We start from the raw sequence: 23,574 nt of genomic DNA, 5'->3' as shown, positions 1-23,574 counted from the left end.
GGATAACTAATCCTTTATGGAGGATGATAAATTCTTTTGGCGTATTCATCTACACTCGTGCCTTCCAATCATACCCATAAGTACACTATTCTCGCATCTTTCAGGCGAAAAGAGTTGTACCCCAAGTATGACCTTTAGACATAGTGCACGACAACAACCTCACGATTGAGGATGATATGAACAACTAAACGAAGAGAGACATTATTAATCCAATGATACTTCTATGAGTTTCCTTGTGAAGTTTTTCGGCGGGTCAATTTGGTGTGACTCGGTCCTCTATGAATCTATATGCAACATAGGTTAAAAAATCTCCATGCTTGCACCCATGATGTTTATCCCTTACATCTGCCTATAAGTAACATATTTTCGTACTAGTATAATCGAGATGACGAACGCCTTTCATTGGTGACTCTAGACTAGGAACAATTTTAATGCATAGTCATGTGGTGAGCTTGAGTCTTCATGATCATGATCTCACTATAGATCATCAAGTCACACATGTACTATCCCATGGTACTTTATCCATTACACATATTATAAAAGAGATAGATAATATGAAAAAGATAAAGCATGCTCTTAATAATAATAATAATAATAATAATAATAATCGTCATCATCATCATCATCATCATTATAAATGCTCAGTAGTATAATCAGTCATCTGACTCTCAGATTGTCTATAAAACACCTATTAATACTAGTAGTGACAACCTAGTACTCTGATACCAAATGATACCGAAAGCGCATAGAAAAGTGGCTAAATAGAAAGTTGGGATGATAAAAGAGAAAATCTATGATTCTCAATTATATTTGTCAAATTAATAAAATATTCAACTCCTACAAATAGGGTCTTAAGCACCATATAGACCAATTATAAATCAATTCAAAATTTAAAATCCTAAATTACAATAAAAAATGATGCATCATTTGGACTTGAATTTGGTTTTAATTTTTATAATTATTACTTCTTTGAACAGGCAAGCAATGTTTTGAAACTCGGACCGGTTATTAACTCGGTCGAGGTACTGGGTCATTGATTCAACCGGATATACTGTTCACATATTAAAAAATATATATTACTTATAATAATATGAAGAAAGTGAATGGTAATAAATGCTATAAGTGAAAGAAGAATGTTATCTCTATATGCAACATAAAGTGGCAGCATTATATTTTTTATCTCAACAGTTTGCATATTTTTTAATATTTTAATCAAATCCTCATAAAGATAATTGGAATGCATAAAAGTAAAATAATAATATTAACTAAATGCATAAAAATAAAACAATAATATTAACTAAATTATGTAAAATTGATGCATTTCATTATCTCTCCTAAGTCCAACCCCTTCAGGGAGGTATAAGAAATTTGTGAATCAATGTTAAATGTAGATCTCGCGAATCAAAGACCATGACAAGTTGGTAAAAAAAGTGAGACATAATAAGATTATCATCTTCAAGATTTTATGCACTTTGAGACGATACAGAGAAAATGTCAGATAAAAAATTACTGCACTATGAATATTTCTTTATAAATATAAAAGCATAACCGATGCAAACAACAATATCGATTATCCAAATGCTTTCATAAAATATAGGCTTTTTTCAATTACATAATATATTAATAGGAAGAAAAGAATGAATGCACATTTGGGGAGGGCTAAAAAGTTGGCTACTATACATAGTCCCAACCAGAGCTTTGTTTTTTTTTTGTTTTTTTTAAGTTGAAAAATCAAATTACTTTTAGGATCTTCCTTCAATTTCAAATTCATGATGCAGGTCTAGCTTGCTTAAGACTTTCCCCCTTCTTTTGTTTGAATAAGAAGAAAACTTAAAATAAAATGGGTCAATCGAGTTTCATGTAACCCACCGAGTCACCAATAATCGGCCGGGTCAACCGGTCTAAACCAAGTCAAGTGCATGACCAGTCCAAACAACCACCAGAACCGGTTCCCTCACCAAGTCACCGAGACCCAGGTCGATCTGAGTTTTAAAACACTACATATAAGTCATGCTTAAGGGCAATAACTATTTGACTCCAAACTTCTTAAATCAATCCTTTAAGTGATTGGGTCATTCGCAATGAGTCAACATTAAGTGCATCAGCCTCTTTTTCCAAATGTTTGGTTCAAATTTCCTAGACATTTATAATTTGTCCCTAGTTACAGAACTTGAATATCTCTGCATATCTAAAAAACATTTACTTAATAGAAACATTTTCATTTTTTAACACACCACTCATATTCAAGACATAAAATTGAGTTGTTTTAGGATAATTTCACCAAGTAAACTTAGCATGTGTAATTTTAAATACTCAAATAAATTTAATGTTAAAACCCTATATATCTTTTGTTCCGAACAAAGATTACCTTATATCTCATAAATTTTCACCTTTTTTCTCTCTCTTTTCTCTCAATCTTTTTATATTTGTGGTTTGAGTTCATCGGCTGCCTACCCAATTTAATTTGAGATAAAAGTATTGATATTGCAAATGAGTTAACGCAAAATACAACATAATAATAAGAAAGAGTATATAGTTTGTGTTTGAGAATTTTAATATAAAACCATTAATTTGACCTTCACTTAGCCACTTAATTTTTTGGATGAGATGATTGTTTAGAAAAGTAGATGGCCTATGCATTATCCACCCCGAATAAGAGGAACAATATGGGGTCTGTATAGTAGGAAAAATTAACCAGAAGCTCTTGTATATATCAAATCTATATTTGTTTTTGGCCTTAACAATTCAGAACAATTTTATGCAAGGCCTACATTAAAAACTTGTCATCTCCCTAGAATAGATTCGAATCCACAAAGTAAAAATGATAAAGATTAAATTTATACAACAATTTAAGTAAGACTAAAATCTTTCATTTCAAAACAAAAATTCAAGAAATAATAAAATTGAATAGGAGCATATTTTCAACAATTGATTGTACAATTTGTTAACATTAGTATTTCCAAGGTTCTTAATCAAAGTACAACTTTGCTCTAGCCAAGGGTGTAATCTAATCCTCTTAGCCTGATTTATTGTGCTATTTTCTTTTATCAATTAATTCATTTTTGTATTCCAATTTTCTAATTAGAGAAGGGATGTGCTAGGAGATGCATGTATCATGGTTGTTGTAGGTTGTCGTACGTTGATCTGAACCCCGAACTGTGAGTCGGTGGATTGCCCATGGTCTTGGACCAAGTGGGATTGAGGTAAGTGATTGAAGCAATGCTTGTATAATTAGTAACTTGCATGTGTTCGTACGAGTTTTAAGTAATTGGGAATGTCCTCTGTATAGGCATTTCTGTTGAGTAACGAGCTTGGAAAATATACTGCTTTGGAGCTAAGTGAGAGGCTTATTAAGGTAACCTCTTGGTACTGGGGCTTGATCCCCTTGTGTGTTCTACCATGCCCATTGAGGGTGACGGTAGGAAGTGTATGTAAGTAATATAGAATAACATGATCATGCATTTATTATGTATGTTAGTGGTACACTAGATGTACCGAGTCTCTGGCCAGTAGACAGTTTTGCCTTCGGGCGTTTTGGACTTCCACTGGATAGGTTTCCGAGAGGGAGTTCTAGTTGACCTAGGGTCGTGGTGTGTGATCCGGATAGGAGCACACTAGGAAGTCCCGGGTGTATATGGATGAGAGGGGTACCTTGGTTGGATGTTCTTGGAACACGCCTTGGATGAGACCCGTAGGCTTATATGCCGAGCCATTAGGCAGGACGTTGCATGGTATTGGTAGCTTCCATTCCAGCTTCGTCGTATTTTGTATCCCTGTATTCCACAGTTTCTCTAAATCCCTTGCTATATCCCGTTTTTCAAGATGTTGTTTTATATTATTTATATGCATCGAAGTGAGCCATTGGACGAAGTTTTCTCCGGAACCTCTGGGTTACTGAGATATATTCGTATATCTCACCCCGTCTTGGGGATATTATTTCATGAGGTAGCAGTGATGCAGGAGCGACGGGCAAGAAGACCGTAGGATGACTAGTCGGAGTACCCTTAGTATTTTGCATTTTGATGGCCATTGGGCCTAGGCTAGACTTAGGGCATGAACATGTATATGTTGATAAAATGACATGTATTATGTCATTTTGAAGTTTCTTTATCAAGTGTTATTTGGAGATTTAAGTTGTAAGTTTAATATGTCATGTGAAGCCTTGTAAATTATGCATGGGTTGATGTAATTATGAAGTACTTGTAATCTGATGAAAGGGCCTTAGGCCTATTTTAGAATTATGATTAAGTGTATGATTAGCAAATGCATGCAATTGGACTTTGGTGATTGAAAAGCATTAAGTATTAATAAAGAAAGCAATGTGATACGAACTATATAAGGAAGATAAACTGTGATGGGTTGTAAGTGCCCCAAGTCATTGTTGGTCCTTGAATGTGCCACCCAATGATTATTAGGTACATTTGAGGTTCTAAATCACATTAGAAAATTTGGAGATTTTTGTAAAAACAAAGGAAACTCTGGCGAAATTTCTAGAAATTGGCATAATTTAGGTGAACTTCGGGAAAGCATATCTCCCTCCACAGAGGTCCGATAGGGACGTGCCATATGCCATTTTGAAGCTTAAGATGTCTTCTATATTGTGGTCAAATTTGGTAAAATTATGGGTTGAACGTCGTCCTAGAGAAGGCAGTGAGTGCAGACTGCCCATTTGCTTACTGCACTTGTGGCAGTTCTGAACCGGTTTTGGGAAAATTATTCCCGCTTCGCTACTTGGTGAAATTAGGTGTATGATATATCAAATTGAAGCTTGAGGTGTCTAGTTTTTTGTATAAAATTTGAGAGCAATTGGTTGAGTGGATGTTCTGCTGTAATTCGTGGAGTGAGGGATGTTTGGAGCTGTTTTGGGGTTGGTTGGCAGTTTTGCTTGTGCAACTTCAAACAACGATATCCGGAGTAAACGAACTCTAAATAACTCGTGTGATAGCTTTCTAGAAATGTAATTGAGTGTAGAATAACATGTCAAAAGATGATAGACTCACAACAATACATCCTAAGTTATTGCAATACATACAGGCTTTTCTCTAGAAAGTGCTCTGATACCATAAAATGTAACACCCCGTGTATACCCGGTATGTTATCATGTCATCGTATTAAGCCACGCTTAATTAAAATTTGCGGAATAACTTTTTTTTTCCAATTATGAAGTCATTATCATCAACCAAGTTGATTGCTTAATCCTTTTTCATAAAACATTGCCTATATGTAAATTGCAATAAAACAGCTAACTGAAATACCTCAATATATAAATAGGTGAGTATCTAACTCACGGAACTACAACACGTAGTCCGGACATTAATCCTGATACATTAATACAACTAGAATCTAAAATAAGACATAGTCAATCAATGTGGCATGGACAACCCTCATGCTCACCAAATAAGGCAACAAAGCCCAACAGAGTCTCAACAACAACAACATAACAATAAATATAAGCATGTCAACATCCAAGAATAACAGGATAAACAGCAAGCATATCACATCAGCTCCGGCCTCCTGCCGCCTGAGGTCTCATCCCCCGAGTTACCTGAACCTGAAATATGTGCCCCAAATGTGGGGTGAGATCTCTAAACAGAAATATCAGTAAGGAAAGGGGTCCTCAAGGATTTGTCCACCCCAAGCTCACTTACATGTGCAATATAAGTTCAAAAGCAGGAATATAATATAAGTTCCAAAATCAATGCAATGCAGCAGAATAATCATGTCATGTGTGTCAACTATTCTATTGGCCAGAGAAATGCAGGATTTACATACGTCTATTACCTACATTCAGTGCAAGTCACTACTTGCACCCACCCACAGAATCACCCTATGGCATGTCTACTACATACACAAGCTTACCGTCTAGGTGGAACAACACATGTATATTATAAGCACTTGCACATAACAACTCAACAGCATTTCAAAATCAATACATGAAGACACATCATGCATGTAAACCATCCCCCCATGGGGTATGGTGGAACCAACAATGGCTAAACCGAGGACACGAAAGCTTACCTCTAAGCAATCAATCCAATCCAAGGTCCACACAAGCTCAAAGTTCACAAACAGCAGAATTACAATCTGTTTTAGACCAGCAATATCATCAATAACCATACTCTACAAGTATATGACATAAAGACAACATTTTCCTTCTATGTTTCATGTCTTTAGGCTTCTCACAAAGCCATATTCTGACTTAGTTAGTTATTACAGAGGTTCACTTAACCAAGCATGGGTCCACAAACCCAAAAATATAGTTCTGTATGCACAGAACCGTCACTGCCTCAAAATTTCCAAAATATTCGGATATTTGTCGGGGGCATATCCGGATATCCATATCCGGATATCACAAGCCCCATATCTGGATATCAATATCCAGATATTTCCAATCCCATATCCGGATATCAATATCGGGATATCATATCCGGATATTTCGCGACAGAATGCAGTTTCGGTATTTCGCGAGATATCACTCCCAAGGTTCCACTTTTAATCCATTTCAACGCCCAAGCATGCATTTTTATAGACATTTAAGTTCATATACATGTTGGTTACCTAAACAACTCATTAACATGCCAAGACCCCACTTTTAACCAAAGAACTCATGATCAAAGGTGGTGAAGCTTACCCAAAGGTTCAAAACATGAAAGGAATGCTCTTGGAGCTCACCAATCAGCTCCAAAGTTCAGACTTTAAGGGTGCACGAAAATGGCATGCAAGCAAGGTCCTTTCCCAACAAAATGGCTTCTTGAAGCCTCAACAACCCACGAGAATGCCCTCATTGCACCCAAACAGTGAACTCAGGCCTTCCTCCTCACACACAGAGGTCACAAACTCAAAAATGGTGGCTCTTTCCCACTCACAATGCTAGTTCACACAAGGCCAAGGTATTTTGGTGAAGATTGCAAGAAGAAAAGATGACAACTTGGCTCACAAGAGGTAGAGGGAACGGTGACAAGCTTGGGAGACAACCAGCTTCAGAAATGGAGGCGCAACATGTATTAAAATTTGACCTAGGGACATGTGCCCTCATATTTATAGGGGTATCAATTTTAATTACACTATATTAGCGCTAATAGTTACGCTTATCATTTTAATCCCAAACTTTGGATTCTGAACCTAGTCATTTTTCTAAGTTTTGTCATATTTTTATTTTATTTTCGCAGCACTTTTATGGTACACGCTTTTACTTAGCTAGTATCAGTTCTGACACCAGTTCTCGTTATTTTAATTTGAAACTTGGCATACAAGTCCTATATATTATTCTAGTGACATATACACACTTTTTATAATTTTCTGGGATACTTCATCGGTACGCATTTATGCGGTGAGGCAGAATCGGTATCTGCACTTTTCGTCAAAAAAGTGACTTTCAACATTATTAATCACTTACCATAATTATTTAAGTCTTCTCATAATTATTTGGGTCAATTTTGGAATAATTTGATTAATCTCATAAATAATTAATTAAATTCCTAAATTAACGGAGTGGGTTCTTACAGGAACTCTGTGGGTGAGGTGCAAGCGGTGTTCCTTGTACTATAGGTTGTAGACATATGTAATTCTGATCTATTATTCTCTGGCCAGTAGGATGCATACACACATGACATGGATATATGCTGCATTGCACAAGTTTTGGAAATTAAATCGTTATACTGTTTTGGAACTTATATTGCACATGTAAGTGAGCTTGGGGTGGAGAGATATCATATAATAATGGATAAAATATAATTATATATAGAGAGGGAAATATCTTTCACTTAAAATAATTCAAAATAACAATTAAAATAAATAAATAAATTCTTATTGATTCATTGAAATATATATTTGTTATATACATATTTTATAAAATTATATATTTCAAGTATATTTGTATTGTTATATTATGTTTATAATTTATTTTAAATTTATATTTTAAATTTATATTTTATATATTTTTTAAATAATGAGAATTTGATAAATAAAATTTTTTGGCCATAGCATAATTAAAAGGCAAAACTTTACTTTCACCCATTGTGGTTTGCGTTTGTATCATTTTGCATCCTGTGATTTAAAAATTATCATTTATATCCATTGTGGTTGCACCATGTGTCATCTAAACCCCTGAATGACTAAAATACCCTAATAATACAAAATATCAAATATATCCTTAATAAACAAAATATTAAATTAAAATTAAAATATCAAAATTATCCCTAATTAAAATTAAAACCCTAGTACCCTTTCTTTATTCTAATTTTGTAGAAGAGTCGTACAAGTAACGGGTAGAATAAAGAACAGATTTGGTTGCTGGGCTTCTCTTTCTCCCATTACTTGAATCTCTAATTCAAGTGAAATAGTATTGGAATTTTTAATGTCCCCTGTTTCTTCCGTTGACTCTTTATCTTCCTTTCTCCATCATCTTCTCCAGGAATGTAAGCTAGAACAACCAAAGCATCACCAAAGGGGGCAATTCCTGAGATGAAGTAGCTTGTTCCCCAGCCAATAACCAAGAGGGTGTCATCCTGTAAAATAAGGACGAAACTTAAGCAACAACAGTCTTACCAAGAAATAATATGACAGACAAATAAAACGCTATTACAGCAGTTTAAAGAACTAAACAAAAGCCTTCAATTCAATTATAGCAGCGGACACTGTTTCTTGTAATGACATAGCCTTCAATAAATGTTATACGCCGGTCATTGATGGTGTCATAAACCTTCACTCCTGCATCATTTGCCCAAGCAACAAGACATGTTCTCCACTTCACTGAATGTGTCTGCGATTTTCTTGGTGGGGAAAGCCATAATGTGTCTGCGATTTTCTTCGAGTGGATGGGCAGATGCAAATTCACAGTTGGGTTCCAAAATGCCATTGGGTTATACAACTTTGATGCACTGCAAATAAAAAGGATCAATGTGTTATTTTGCTTAATCTAATGAATTTTTTGGGATGAGGAAACTGAGTATTACGATTATTAGTCGAGTATGTTACCGATTATCTTACTTTCTCATACTCGACAATAGCATTTGAGGCGTTCTTCATTAGATGGATCCACGACCATATAGTTCCCATTGCACCTTGATTTTCATTTCTGAGCAAAAGCATAAACACAGCCACAAAATATCATAACAAATGTAAAAGATTGAGATTTCAAGTAATAGTTTCCAGCCAGATATGAGTATTTTTCATATTTTATATTATGGGGATATTTTAGTCATTTAAGGAGTCAAATGACACATAGTGAAACCACAATGGATGTAAGTGATAATTTTTTAACCACAGGGTGCTAAATGATATACACACAAATCACAATGAGTGAAAGTGAAGTTTTCCCTAATTAAAATCCAGCCCTATATGCTAAATCATCAATCTATGGGGCTAAGGCTAGAAAAGGTCATACCGCAAAGTAAGCTTAGGGGCTAGTTTTTCTGAATGGAACTTGGAAATGGTTGGAACTTGGAAATGAAACTCTATCATTGGTGTTTTTCTGAATCTGGACAAGAGACCGATACCTATTGTTTAAATCAAACTTTATTTAATATGACTTATGTTGAAATAATATAATCACTAACATTTCGTTTATCACAAAATTAAGTGGAATTACGCGCGTGATACTTTTTGAATCTGTAGACATACCCACAGACAATCATTTTTCTTCTTTTCAAATTAATGACTATAATGTTCACATCTATAATTTTCGTTATAATTATTTAAATTTTGAAAATTTCATTTACAAATGTTTTTTTTTTTTAATTTTAACGCTAAATATTCTTAAATGCATAGATTAGAAATCAAATCTTTGTATACAAAAAAGAAAAGAAAAGAAATCAAATCCAAAAAATAAAAGGAATGAATGAATTAAACAAATAATCAAAGAAGGACAGGATATATTAATAGTCCTCACATAACGCCGTATTTGTGAGAATGATGTGATTCATAATCAACCGGCCGGTAACAAACAAATTAACTCATTTTTTTTTTTTGCTTTTTGCCATATATGTCTTCTAATTTCACTCTAAGGTTGTACAACTAGCATTAGTCCAAGCACACATATATATGAGACATAAAACAAATCAGCTTGCTTCCTTAATTTGAAAATGTGTATAGCAAACGTGATATGGACCAATAATATGTTCTAAATTTGTGTCCTATAATAATCCTAATTTGGATAATTCAAAATTAGAGAATTATTATGAGGACCTAAGGGTCATTAATGAGATGGGGATGAAATTATGTGAATTCTGATATCCATATTGATGGTATTCTAAACAGGTGGATTTCTGCCTGTTAATTTTTACTACTGATGCAGTAACAGACAGTAGAATAACACTAACTAGGTGAATCTGAGTTAGAGATTTATTCTGATGATATAAGTATCATAGATGAGCTTAGAATTTAATTCTTTGAATTTTGACACCCACATTGTGGGTATTCTGAGAAAGTGACCTGATACTTTGTACTGCTGAGGCAGTAACAGATATCTGAATAACCATAGTTAGTGAATCTGAGTTGGAGGACTATTGTAAGGATATAATTATCATAAATGATAAGAGGATTGGATTCTGTGAATTCTGATACTCATATTGGGGGTATTATGAAAAGTCACTCTTACCGGGTATTTTGGACTGCTGTGACAGCGGCTGGTAGAGTTCTAAAATGAGGAAAAGATGAGAATAGGGAATATAAGTCCAATATATGCCAAACAAGTCATAATTAGACCAATGATGAAAAGTTAAGAAAGTTATGAAATCTGGGTACAGCTAAGGATACCATTAAGGACTATACTGTAGTTAAACAACAACAAGCGTGTTTGTGAGATACTAATTAGACTTTAGAGTTAGAAACATATTAATTAAGCAGACTTAATATTAATTACTTAAAGTTGGGATCGTGGGGGTTTCCGGGTAAAAATCTGATAACAGTTCAAAGAAAAATTACACCGGGTGTCACTAAATTACATAAGGTCACTAAAGTGACATGGCAAAACCCTTAAAACTTAAGGAACCCTCTCCCTTCCCTTCAATCAGCCGCCCACTTCCTCTCTCTCTAAGTTTAGAGTTTCTCAAATTTTCTCCTCATTCTCTCTAAGATTCCACCACTCAAACTCCCTCAAAATCCAAAACACTCTTCACAAATCTCGTTCCTTAGCCTTTGAACTTGTGAAAGCTTGTGTTCTTGACACTTGAATCCTCAATTTCCGTGGCTGAACTTCACCATAACAGCAGCTTCACTTTTCTTACTCTTTTGGCAAAAAAGGTGGTTGAAACTCCTTGTAGAAGAACACACCTCCTTTGGTCTTCCTTTGAGTTTCTAGTGTAAGTTTCTTGAATTTTCTTTTTGAAAAACCCTACCTTTAATCTTTTAAAGTTGTGTTCTTGGTTTTAAATCCTTGAATATCTTATGAAGGTTGACTTTTGGTGGAAAAGAAGCATTTTGGTGGGAAAATGTTGGATTTTGAACTAAAGGAGTCATCTTGAAGAAGTAAGACATGAATCCATAGAAAAGATGACTCAAAACTCTTCTCCCCTTCACTTTTCATTTCGGCCATTATGAGTTTATGATGATGGTGATGTTGTAAATTATTAAAAATGGAGTCTTGGTTTCTAAAAGTGTTGATAGGTGCTTCAAAATCAAGAAAGATGAAGACTTCAAAATCAAGAAAGATGAATCCACCGCCACCACCGCCACCTCCACCTAGTGTTCAAGATGAGACCCTGAGTCACATTGGTAGTGCTACGCTTGATGCTGGGGTGATGGAACCCTTTGTGGAGCCCGCTGAGGACAGAGATGCGATTGATCGCCGGCTGAATGCTTTCCGTAAGCATAAGCCACTTTTGATGGGTCTTATGATCCCATTGCTGCTGCAAGATGGCTTCAGGCGTTGGACAAGATCTTTCGGGTCATGCAGTGTTCAGATCTGCAGAAGCTGATGTTCGCTACCTACATGCTAGAGGGCAATGCACATGAGTGGTGGACAAACACTTCTCATGTCTACGAGATGCAGGGCCATGTGATGACTTGGCCATTCTTCGAGGATTGTTTTTTGGGTCACTACTTCCCCTATGACGTACAGGAGAGGAAGCAAGAGGAGTTTGACAGGTTGGTTCAGGGCTCGTTGTCTGTTGACGAGTACCTGGCCAAGTTCAATGAGCTGGTGAAGTTTTAACACTTCAGGATGGCGAGGCCTACTCCTACATTCTGGGCTGCTAAGTTCCGCAGGGGACTTAGTGAGGATATTGCTGGTTACCTAGCTGGTTCTGCTTCGAGAAACTTTAGGACATTGGTTCAGCAGTGTCGCGATATTGAAGATTTCTACAGCACGAGTAAGGCCAAGAGGGCCAAGGTTGCAGAGGCGACGAAGGTAGCAGCTGGTAGTTCCACTTCTTGAAGAGACAGGAAGTTTGGGAACAAGGGTAAAGGAAAGCAGATGGCAACTCGGCAAGCACCGAATCAGTTTAAGAGGACTTCTGCTCAGGGGAGTGTAGCGAGACCTCCTTCTCCCAAGTGTTCGGGATGCGGGAAGACTCATTTTGGGCCGTGTTCTACCGGCCAGTTGATTTGCTTTCAGTGTGGCAAGGAGGGCCACTTCTCTAGAGATTGTCCGTCGTCGACGGCGAGAGCTACTGCAGTGCAGGCAGTGCCACTTCAGATGGTTCCCCTTCCATCTACTTCGGCACCGGCAGTGACACCGTCTACATGACGTGTTTATACCCTGGATCGTTAGCAGTCGAATCGAGCTCTGAACCTTGTCAGAGGTACTGTTACTATTGGTGCATCATCTGTTGATGTCTTGTTTGACTCTGGGGCTACACATTCTTTTGTTGCAACCCCAATTGCTGTAGGGCTTGAGTTGCCCATGTCTATGCTTTCTCCACCGTTGCGGGTGACCACCGCCACCGGAGAAAAGTGTGATTCTACCACTATACATCGAGATGTCGTGCTTCAGTGGGAGGGCCGTGAGTTCTCGGTAGAACAGATAGGATTGCCGATGGACAACTTGGAAGTTATTCTGGGCATGGATTGGTTGTCCAGGAACTGTGCATTGATTGACTGTTGTGCCAAGCGTGTGGTGATGTCTCCATGTGGTTCCACAGCCAGTTCCTCGCCGTACTTTTCGTTGCTGCAGGCTAGGAGAGCCTTGAGAGCAGGGGAATTTGGATATGTCATGTTGGGAGGTTTGGTTAGTGGTACACAAGAGGATATCACTGGCATTCCTGTGGTGAGGGAATTCCTCGAGGTGTTTCCTGAGGAGATTCCTGAGTTTCCACCACAGAGGGAGATAGAGTTCTTCATTGATCTGTTGCCTGATGTGCGGCTTATTTCATTAGCTCCATACCGGATGTCGCCACCGTAGCTGACAGAGCTGAAGAAGCATACTGAGAATCTTTCAGCAAAAGACTTCATTCGACCGAGTGTGTCTCCTTGGGGAGCACCGGTCATCTTCGTGAAGAAGAAGGACGGGACAATGCGATTGTGCACCGACTACAGGCAGCTGAACAAGGTGACAATCAAGAACAAGTATCCCCTCCCTCTAATTGATGATCTGTTGGATCAGCTTAGGGATGCTTGTGTTTATTCTAAGATTGATCTCCGGTCCGGGTACCATCAGATTCGGGTGAAGCCGGAGGATGTCCCTAAGATCGCATTTCGTTCGAGATACGGTCACTTTGAGTATTTGGTGATTCCGTTTGGACTCACCAATGCACCTGCGGTGTTCATGGATTACATGAACCGGATTTTCCAGCCGTAGCTGGATCAGTTTGTGATTGTCTTCATTGACGATATTTGATTTACTCCAAGACCGAGGAGGAGCATGTGGAGCATTTGAGAACTGTTCTGCAAGTGCTGAAGGAGAAGAAGCTGTATGCGAAGCCTTCAAAGTGTGAGTTTTGGCTCAAGTCTGTGAAGTTTCTTGGGCATGTTATTTATGTTGAAGGAGTTCCAGTGGATCCGAACAAGATCGAGGCCGTACTGGATTGGGAGAGGCCCAAGACAGTTACAGATGTGAAGAGCTTTCTGGGTTTGGCAGGTTACTATCGAAGGTTCATCAAGGGTTTCTCCATGATGGTTCTCCCTTTGACTCGTTTTACCCAGAAGGAGACTCCATTTATGTGGACTCACGAGTGTGAGGTCTATTTTCAGGAGTTGAAGGAGAGATTGACTATTGCACCTGTGTTGGTCCTTCATGATCCTGCGCTTGAGATTGAGCTTTACACCGACGTCTCCGGGAAGGGGCTAGGTTGTGTGTTGATGCAGTTGGGCAAAGTGATTGCCTATGCTTCGAGGCAGCTGAAACCTTATGAGGAGAACTACCCTACTCGTGACTTGGAGTTGGCTGCTATTGTGTTTGCTTTCAAGATTTAGAGGCATTATCTTTTTGGTTTGAGGTTTGTGGTGTTCAGTGACCACAAGAGTTTGAAGTATCTTTTTGACCAGAAAGAGCTGAACATGAGGCAGAGAAGATGGATGAAGTTCATAAAGGATTACGACTTTGAGTTGAAGTACCATCCTGGCAAGGCCAATGTGGTAGCTGATGCTTTGACCCGGGAGCTCATCCAGCTTGTTACTTGGTTTTCTTGATGTGGTTGAGAAGTTCCGAGACTGGCAGTGACCGCTCTATGCGGGAGTGCACTTCTCGAGATGGAAGCAGCATACGTTGTGAATGAGCTGTTAGAGAAGATCAAAGAGGAACAAGTTCAGAGAGAGTGTCTGGATTATGTGAAGAACCAAGACGGTGTATCTTGGAATGATGATGGACTTCTTTTGTTTCAGCAGAGGATCGTGGTTCCTCGAGGTCCGTTGACCGATGAGTTTATGGCAGAGGCCCATAAGGGCCAATTTTCTATCCACCTTGGTGCTACTAAGATGTACCAAGACCTGAAGAAGAACTTCTGGTGGCCAGGCATGAAGAAAGATGTTGCTGTCTTTGTGTCCAAGTGTTTGGTTTGCCAGAAGGTGAAGATTGAACACTAGAGACCGTCTGGTGAACTTCAACCTCTTGAAGTACCACAGTGGAAGTGGGAAGGCATTTCCATGGACTTCATGGTGGGGTTGCCGAAGACTCAGGCGGGTTGTGACTCTATCTGGGTCATTGTGGACAGACTGACGAAGTCTGCCTATTTTCTTCCAGTGAAGGTGAGCTTCACTACAAAGCAGTTGGGCAAGCTTTATGTTCGCGAGATTGTGAGGCTTCACGGGGTTCCCGAGAGTATCATTAGTGATAGTACCCGAAGTTCACATCTCGGTTCTGGGAGGCGCTGCAGGAGGCTTTTGGTACGCAGTTGAGATTGAGTACCGCCTATCACCCTCAGACTGATGGGCAGACTGAGAGGACCATCCAGACCTTGGAGGACATGTTGCGGGCTTGCACGGTGGAGCAGGACTCGGCATGGGATAGGTACCTTCCGTTGGTTGAATTCTCTTACAACAACAACTTTCATGTTAGCCTGGGCATGGCGCCCTACGAAGCACTGTATGGTAGGAGGTGTCGGACTCCTACTTGTTGGTCTGAGGTTGGGGACAAGGAGCTTTTTGTCTTGGACTTTGTCCAAGATACCACCCAACAGATCCAGATGATCCGTGAAAAGTTGAAGCAGGCGCAGAATCGCCAGAAGAGCTACTATGATGTCAAGCATCGTCCACTGGAGTTCAGTGAGGGAGAGCACGTGTTTGTGAGACTTTCACCTGTCACCGGTGTTGGTTGGGCACTCGGAGTGAGGAAGCTGAGCCCGCGATATATTGGGCCATACCAGATTCTTGGTAGAGTAGGACCTGTTGCCTACCGGCTTGCCTTGCCTCCGAACTTGGCCAACATCCACGACGTGTTTCACGTGTCTCAGCTTCGGAAGTTATAGCAGATCCTTCGCACGTGGTGCAACCTGATGATGTGGAGGTTCGGGAGAACCTAAAGACTCCCGTCGGACCACTCAAGATTCTCGATCGTGGCGAGAAGCAGCTGAGGAGTAAGATCATTCTGATGGTCAAAGTGCAGTGGACCGGAAGGACTCCTGAGGAGTGTACTTGGGAGCGTGAGGACGAGCTTCTCCGGTAGTACCCCGAGTTTCGAGACAGGTATGTTTCTTGATTTTGAGGACAAAATCCTAAAAATATGGGGTGAATGTAAGAACCCGTACCGTTAATTAAGGAAATTATTAATTAATTATGTTAAATTAGGAAATGATTCCATAATTGACCCTAATAATTATTAAGAGGCTTTAATAATTATGATAAGTGATTAAGAATGCTAAAAGTCTCTTTTCGAAAGAAAAGTGCAGATACCGGTTCTGCTAGTCGGTATAAATGCGTACCGAAAAAGTATCCCGAAAAATTATAATAAGTGCATGATAATTATTAGAATAATATGTAGGACTTGTAAAACGAGTTTCAAGTCAAAATAATGAGAATTGGTGCCAGAAACTGATACTGGCTATGAAAAGCGCGTACTGGAAAAGTGCTCCGAAAAATATAATAAAAATATGATAATTCTAGTTAAATTGAGTAAGTTAAGAATCCTGAGTTTGGGATTAAAATGCTAAGCGTAGCAATTAAAGTTAATACTGTGTGTTTAAGTTGTAAACCGCTATAAATACTCCTATTTTGCACAAAACCCTAGGAAGACCAGATTTCCTACGTGACCCTTCTTGGTGGCTGAGTGCTTGGCACTGTTCCATTGTCTCCTTCCCTTGCCTTCACCATTTCTTCATGAGAAACCACCAAATGACCATCTTTTCTCTTGGTTTTGCCTTGTAAACACCTTGTGGTTGTGTTGGGTTGAGTGAGAAGCTTGTGTTTCTGAGTTGGTGTGTTGTCTTGGAATGCATTTGGTGCTGACCTTGGGGAGTTGTTGTGTTGGGGCCATTGTAGTGGCATCTTGAGCTCCAAGAAGCCACCTTTGGTGAGGAAGAGACTTGTTTGCTGCTCATTTTCGTACTCCTTGGTAGTCTGAACCTTGGAGGCAGTGTGGTGAGCTCCAAGAGCACCCTTTCCTCTGTCTTGAGCTTTGGTGAGTTACCTTATCATGATCATGAGTTTTTATGGCTTAAATGTGGTGTCTTTGCATGTAAATGGGTTAAACAAGTAACTAACATGTGTATGAACCTGTATAGACCTAAAAATGGAGTCTTGAACGCATTTAATTGGTAAAAGTTGGACCTTGGAAGGATATCTTCGCGAAATGCAGAAACTGCATTCTGTCGCGAAATATCCGGATATTTGCTCGTGAAATATTCGGATATTGATATCCGGATATGTGTATCCGGATATTGATATCCGGATATGGGAATCTGGATATCCGGATATTGATATCCAGATATTGCCAGACGGATATCCGCATATTGGATATCCAGATATGTCCCCGAGGAATATCCGAATATTCTGGGATTTCGTAGAACAGTAGCTATGCTGTGAGTACAGTAGGCTATTGGGGGTTTGTGGACCCTAGATTGATGAAGTTGAACTTCTATAATTAATGAACTAAGTCAGAATCATGTGATTAAGGCTTGTGGCTTTGTTAGAAGCCTTAAGACGTAAAACGTAAAGGAAAGAAGTTGTCTTTAAGTTGTATGCTTGTGGTGCATATTTAATGATATACTATTGGTCCATAACATATTGTGATACTGCTGTGTTTGGACCTTGAGATTGTGGACTCTTGGCATTGGAAAGTGAGCTTGCAAGGTAAGCTTTCGTGTCCTCGGTTTAGCCATGTTGTGGTTCCACCATGTCCCATGGGGGTATGGTTATATGCATGCTGTGTAACATGCTTTTGATGTTTTGAAAATGCTGTTGAGCTGTTATATGCTAGTGCCTTTAAGATATGCATGTGGTGTTCCACCTATACGGTAAGCCTGAGTATGTGGTACATACAACATGGTGAGGCTGTGGGTGAGGTGCAAGCGGTGTTCCTTGTACTACATGTAGGTATAGACGTATTCCTGCATTTCTCTGGCCAGTAGAATAGTTTTGACACACATGGCATGAATATCTGTTGCACTGCATAGTTTCGAGAACTTATATTGAATTACTGCTTTTGAACTTATATTGCACATGTAAGTGAGCTTGGGGTGGAAGATCCTTGAGGACCCCTTGTCTTACTGAGATATCTAGTTTAGAGATCTCACCCCACGTTTGGGGAATGCTTATTTCAGGATCAGGTAATGTGGGGGTTGAGGCCCCAGGAGGCCGGAGCTGAGTTAGATATCGATGATATTATATGCTGACTTGTTTGATGCTGGATATGCATGCTGCTTTTATGCTTTTAGCTTCTTTATGACTTTGGATTATTATGATGAGGCTTGGCCGTTTATGCTGTTGATATTGTGAGCATGGGTATTGTCCATGCCACGTAGACTTGTATTGTCTTGTTTTAATTAGAGTTGTATTAATGTATCAGGATATTGTCCGGATTACGTGATGTAATGCCGTGACTTAGATACTCACTTTATATTTATATATTGAGGTATTTCAGTAGATGTCTTATTGCAATTTACATACAGGCGATATTTTATGAAATTGATTAAGTAATCAACTTGGCTAAGTATAATGACGTCATAATTGAAAAGAAAAAGATTTTCCGCAATTTTTATTAAGCGCAGCTTAATACGATAGTATGATAACATTACCGGGTATACACAGGGTATTACATTCCTCTTCTCTTGTGGCTCCATCATGATGGTGGGCATTATGGTTGAATTGTATGAAAGTATAAGATATGTTGTATATGTGCATTCATTCACATTCATATAGATATATTCTTGATGTTATGATGCACTGATGATGTATGTTATGATGATTCTGGCCAGTGATTGGGTATGTAGGCTTCTTGGGTCATTCCCTTGAAGTTATTTCATACTTTACAAATATTTGTGCGTAAACTGGCTTGGGCTGGACCCTTTGGAGTTATTGCACACTAGGCATGTTGGACATGTCAGGATGTTGGCTATTCTTGGAAGAGTCCTTGAATAGCTATTTATGATGAGATATGATGCTATATTTATGCTGTATAATGTTATATATGCTTTATATCTTACGTGTCATGCAGGAAGTGAGCTTAAGGGAATAGAGGATTCTCTATAAACCTTGAGCTTACTGAGATTGTTGTTCTCTCACCCCTTCTTGGAGACATCATTTCAGGTACCTATCATAGTGGTGAGCCCTCCATGGGCAAGGACCAGGCACGTGGCTAATGGAGTGCTAGTTGGATATTCTATTTGATAGCATGTATAGTGTTTTAACATGCTAGAGTTATGTTATTTTGAGACCAGGTTTAATTGTGTAATAATGCTCATTACTTGTATTTGATGAGCTTATCGGAGAATTATGTAATTGCTATGGATTTATTTAGATGTATGTGATGATGATATGTATATGATGTATTTGATGTTTTGAGTTTGGGCATGGAGCCTTTATGCTTGTATTGACCCATTGAGGGGATCACAATCTGTGTGGACTTGTGAGATGACTAATTACATAAATTGTGTCTATTAGGTTTATGTTATTGAGTGAGATTATTATCTCTCAGATATCCGTTAAACAGTCGTTATTCTGTGTGTGTGACTCTTTCAGGAATGACACTTGTTGTATATCCGGTTAGTTGATATGCCTCTAGCATATATATGATTTTAAGCCAAAAAGAGAAAGAATCTGATCAATCTTGTATAAAAAGGGGCTGTAATTGCTATTAATTTGATAAATCCCAATCAGAAATCGTATCACTGATTTTCTTACAATTTTTGTAGGAAAACAAGACAAAAAGAGGTCTGAATCAACAGTACCAGTCTGAAGCCCCGCGCCACTGGCGGTGGCAGCGCCAGAAGGACTTTCCAAGGCAGAACCTCCACGCTACTAGCGTGGAACTAGCACTAGTAGCGCCAGCCATTCAAGCCATCCGCGCTTGTAGCGTGGGAACCACGCTAGTAGCGCAAGCTTACAGTTTTCTGAACAAGACTCTCACGCTATCAGCGCGAAACTGGCGCTAGTAGCGCGGGAGTTACGTGAGAAATTTTAAACAAATCGTCAGGCTGAATCGGAGAAAGATTGGACCAAGATATATGATGAAGATTCGATAAAGATTTCTAAGCAAGGGCACAAACTCTATAAATAGAGACTCAGACCCCAGGAAAAAATTGCGAGGATCAGAGAATTGAGAGAATTCTTGGAGACTCGCACTGGAGATCAGGATTCCACCGGAGTTGAAGACTGAAGACCATTGAGCTTCCTTCCTCTTCTTTTTCTTTATTGCTTTTATGAATAATTTTTATTATTTGAATTTGTTTAAGTCAGACATGAATATGTCTGGCTAATTTCTTTTTGTAGTTGGGATCACGGACCCGATGTGAATCCTTTATATTTTCTGTATTATTTTTATAATTTAATTAGTTTGTTTGTTTTAGTTTGCCTGTGTTAATTTTTTCATATCCTGATTAGAATTGGCCACTCTAATTATAAGACTTTGAGGGTTAGGACTCACAATAGACATATTGAGGTTTTAGACTGGACAAGGGTAGAATAACAATTTTTGCTTGATGCTTAATAGATTGGCCACTCTAATTATAAGGCTTACATAGATTGCAGACTTTTAATTCATTTGCTTAATGCTTAATTCAAGAGGGATTACTAGGACACTAGGATTCTAATTGGGTTAAAGGGTTGAAATCACTAAGACATTAGGGTTCAACTAATTTTTAGGGAAATAATGAATTGTCTGAGAAAATCAATTAGTTAATTATAAAATACAATATAGGAATATAAGGGAGGATCGGAGGTGAAGTGTATCCTGGCTATAGTCTTTATTCTTGATTTTAAACTCGCTTCTTATTTCGAATTAGCTTTTTAATTAATTTCTTTTATCGTCATCCTTATTTGATTTTTAATTGAATATTGGTTACCTATGAAAACACCTTTTGGATTTGTCTAACTTAGATAAAAATAGTGAAAATATTGCTTGAATTTAGTCCTCGTGGGAATGATACTCTTACTTAATCACTTTATTACTTGTACGACCGGTATACTTGCCGTGTCCGCAACAAGTTTTTGGCGCCGTTGCCGGGGACTAAAAATCAACAATAGTAGTATATGTGGAGTTTAAGATTAGATCTTTATTTTTTTATTTTTACCTTACTGATTTTTTTAGTTCTTGTTTACGCGAGGTACAATTGACCCAAACGACTTGCTCTACGAACCAAAAATTGAAAAGATCGCAGGGGAGAACAGAAGGCTCACTAAGGAGTGAAAAGAAAAAGAAAGGGTGAACAAAGCACTCTTCAAAGAAGGAACATCAACTATAGGTGATGAAATACCACATGAGGATACCATGGAGCAATTCCTCAACCCATCATTTGCACTTGTCTCTTCTGCAATCATCATTCCACCAATCCAGGCCAATAATTTTGAAGTTCATCCGGCCTTCCTGCAGCTGTTCCAGAGCAACCAATTTTCAGGGGAAGACAACTATGATCCTAATCTTCATGTTTCAGGATTTTTGGAACTATGTCGGTTTCACAAGCATAATGGAGTTAGCACTGATTCTATCCGTTTGATATTTTTTCCTTTTACATTGAAAGGAAGAGCAAAAGAATGGCTGAGGAATGAACCTGAAGGGAGCATCACTTCATGGGATGACTTGGTGGTTAAATTTAGAAAGAAGTTCTTTACTCTTTCTAAGTTCATACAAAAGAAGAGAGAGATTGACCATTTCTCTCAGAACGATGGTGAATCTTTTGGAGCAGCTTGGAAGAGATTCAAAGGCTTGTTAACCGCTTGCCCATAATATGCTCTTGAAGCAGGAGATAAAGTGAGGCACTTCTACCATGGCATATGCCCTGCTAATAGAAAATTCCTAAATGCGGCTGCTAATGGTTCATTGGTTAACAAAGCTCCAACTGCATCGTTACAACTCATTGAAGAATTAGCTGCTGAAGAGAATGAGGATGTACCCACCTCTAGAAGAGGCATTCTGCAGGTGGATGGACTTGACATCTTGATGACTGGTCAACAAAGTTTGCAGAAGTAGATGGACTTTCTCACAAAGATAGTTGCTAAGAATCAAATCTCTACCATCAATGCTGAGGAACCAGTAGTATGTGATATTTGTGCGGAAGGACATTTGGCAGCGAATTGCCCGTTGGCTCAACCTTCAGAAGTCAACTATATGGGAAACCCACAAAGGAACAACTACCAAGGTAACAACAACACGGGTTGGAGGAATAACTCAAACCTCCTCTCCTACAAACCTCAACAGCCACAACAGTCACAGATAACTGTACAACCTTGTACATCTTCAGCTTTGGAGAAACTGGTAGAGACCATGGCTTCAACCACCAATGCTTTCATTCAAGAGACAAGATCAAACTTCAAAACTCAAGAAGCATCGATCAAGAATCAAGAGGCTTCAAACCGAAATCTTGAAACTCAGATTGGACAGTTGGCCAAGCAATTGAATGAAAGAGCTCCAGGGGAAATGCCTAGTGACACTGTGATTAATCCAAGAGAGCATTGTAATGCTATCCTTACTCAGAGTGGGAAGGTGATTGAACCTCAAGAAAAGCCAGCAAAGGTAGGAAAGGAAGCACCAAAGGAGGAGGAAACAAATGAGAATAGTACTAAGCAAGAAAAGGCTCCTAATTATGATGATGTAACCTACTTTGGAGGAGAATTCAATCGTGATAAGAAAACTACAAAGAACCTTCCATCAGGGTTCAGTCAACCAAATCCTTATGCAAAGACTCCATACCCTCTTCGGCAAAAGAGAGATAAAGAGAAGCAGCAATACTCGAAGTTTATGGAGATGTTTAAAAAGCTTCAAATTAACATTCCATTCTCCGAAGCTTTGGAAAACATGCCTCTTTATGCAAAATTCATGAAAGGTCTCTTATCAAACAGGCATAAGCTCAGAGAGATGGAAACAATAGCTTTAACTGAAGAGAGTAGTGTTGTGATCAAAAAGGGATTATCGTCTAAAGTCAAAGATCCGGAGTGGTTTAGTATCTCTTGTACGATCGAGAATGTTAAAGTAGGGAGAGTTCTATGTGATTTGGGAGCCAGTGTCAACTTGATGCCCCTCTCTTTTGCACAATCTTTGGGGATTACAGAGCTGAATCTACCTTGATGTCTCTATAATTTGCCGATCGATCCATAAAGATGGCAGAAGGAGTGCTGGACGATGTCCTCGTAAAGGTAAATGATTATATTTTTCCAGCTGATTTTGTTGTACTTAGTATGGAAGAAGATGACAATATGCCTTTTATCTTGGGGAGACCGTTCTTAGCAACTGCTAGAACATTAATTGATGTAGAGCAAGGTGAGATGATATTTATAGTCAATGATGGTGAATTCAAAGTTAATGTGTTTGAATCCATGAAATATCCTGAAGATAAAGGACATTGCTTCAAATAGATGTTATAGACGAAGTAGTGTTGGAAAATATTTTTGAGAAAGCAAATCCTCCTACCATTTAAGATCAATTTGCAAAAATCCTACCGTCATCTGAACTTTTGAATGATGAATTGCTTACTGAAGTAGTGAAAGTGTTGGACGTTTAGCAAGGGTACTAGTCGTACAAGTAATAAAATGATCAGTAAAGATCGTTCCCACGAG

General features: G+C 38.6%; 1 protein-coding gene across 1 annotated transcript; it reads left to right on the top strand.

Annotated features, from left to right (window-relative positions):
* Positions 1 to 21,991: 21,991 nt before the first annotated feature.
* Positions 21,992 to 23,086, top strand: LOC133293933 (uncharacterized). The gene has a single exon (XM_061492558.1). The coding sequence runs from the start codon at positions 21,992 to 21,994 to the stop codon at positions 23,084 to 23,086; it is 1,095 nt and encodes a 364-aa protein (XP_061348542.1).
* The last annotated feature ends 488 nt before the right edge of the window (positions 23,087 to 23,574 follow it).

Source organism: Gastrolobium bilobum, unplaced genomic scaffold, assembly GCF_033153095.1.
Source record: "Gastrolobium bilobum isolate Gb01-03AN ecotype WA unplaced genomic scaffold, APGP_CSIRO_Gbil_v1 utg22416, whole genome shotgun sequence".
In the NCBI taxonomy this organism is placed as follows: Eukaryota; Viridiplantae; Streptophyta; class Magnoliopsida; order Fabales; family Fabaceae; genus Gastrolobium; species Gastrolobium bilobum.
The sequence above is the reverse complement of the archived record's forward strand: the minus strand, read 5'-3'. Positions and strand labels throughout refer to the sequence as shown.

Excerpts from the sequence above, each read along its gene's own strand:
- LOC133293933 (XM_061492558.1), top strand. The coding sequence starts at position 21,992 with ATGGACTTTCTCACAAAGATAGTTGCTAAGAATCAAATCTCTACCATC.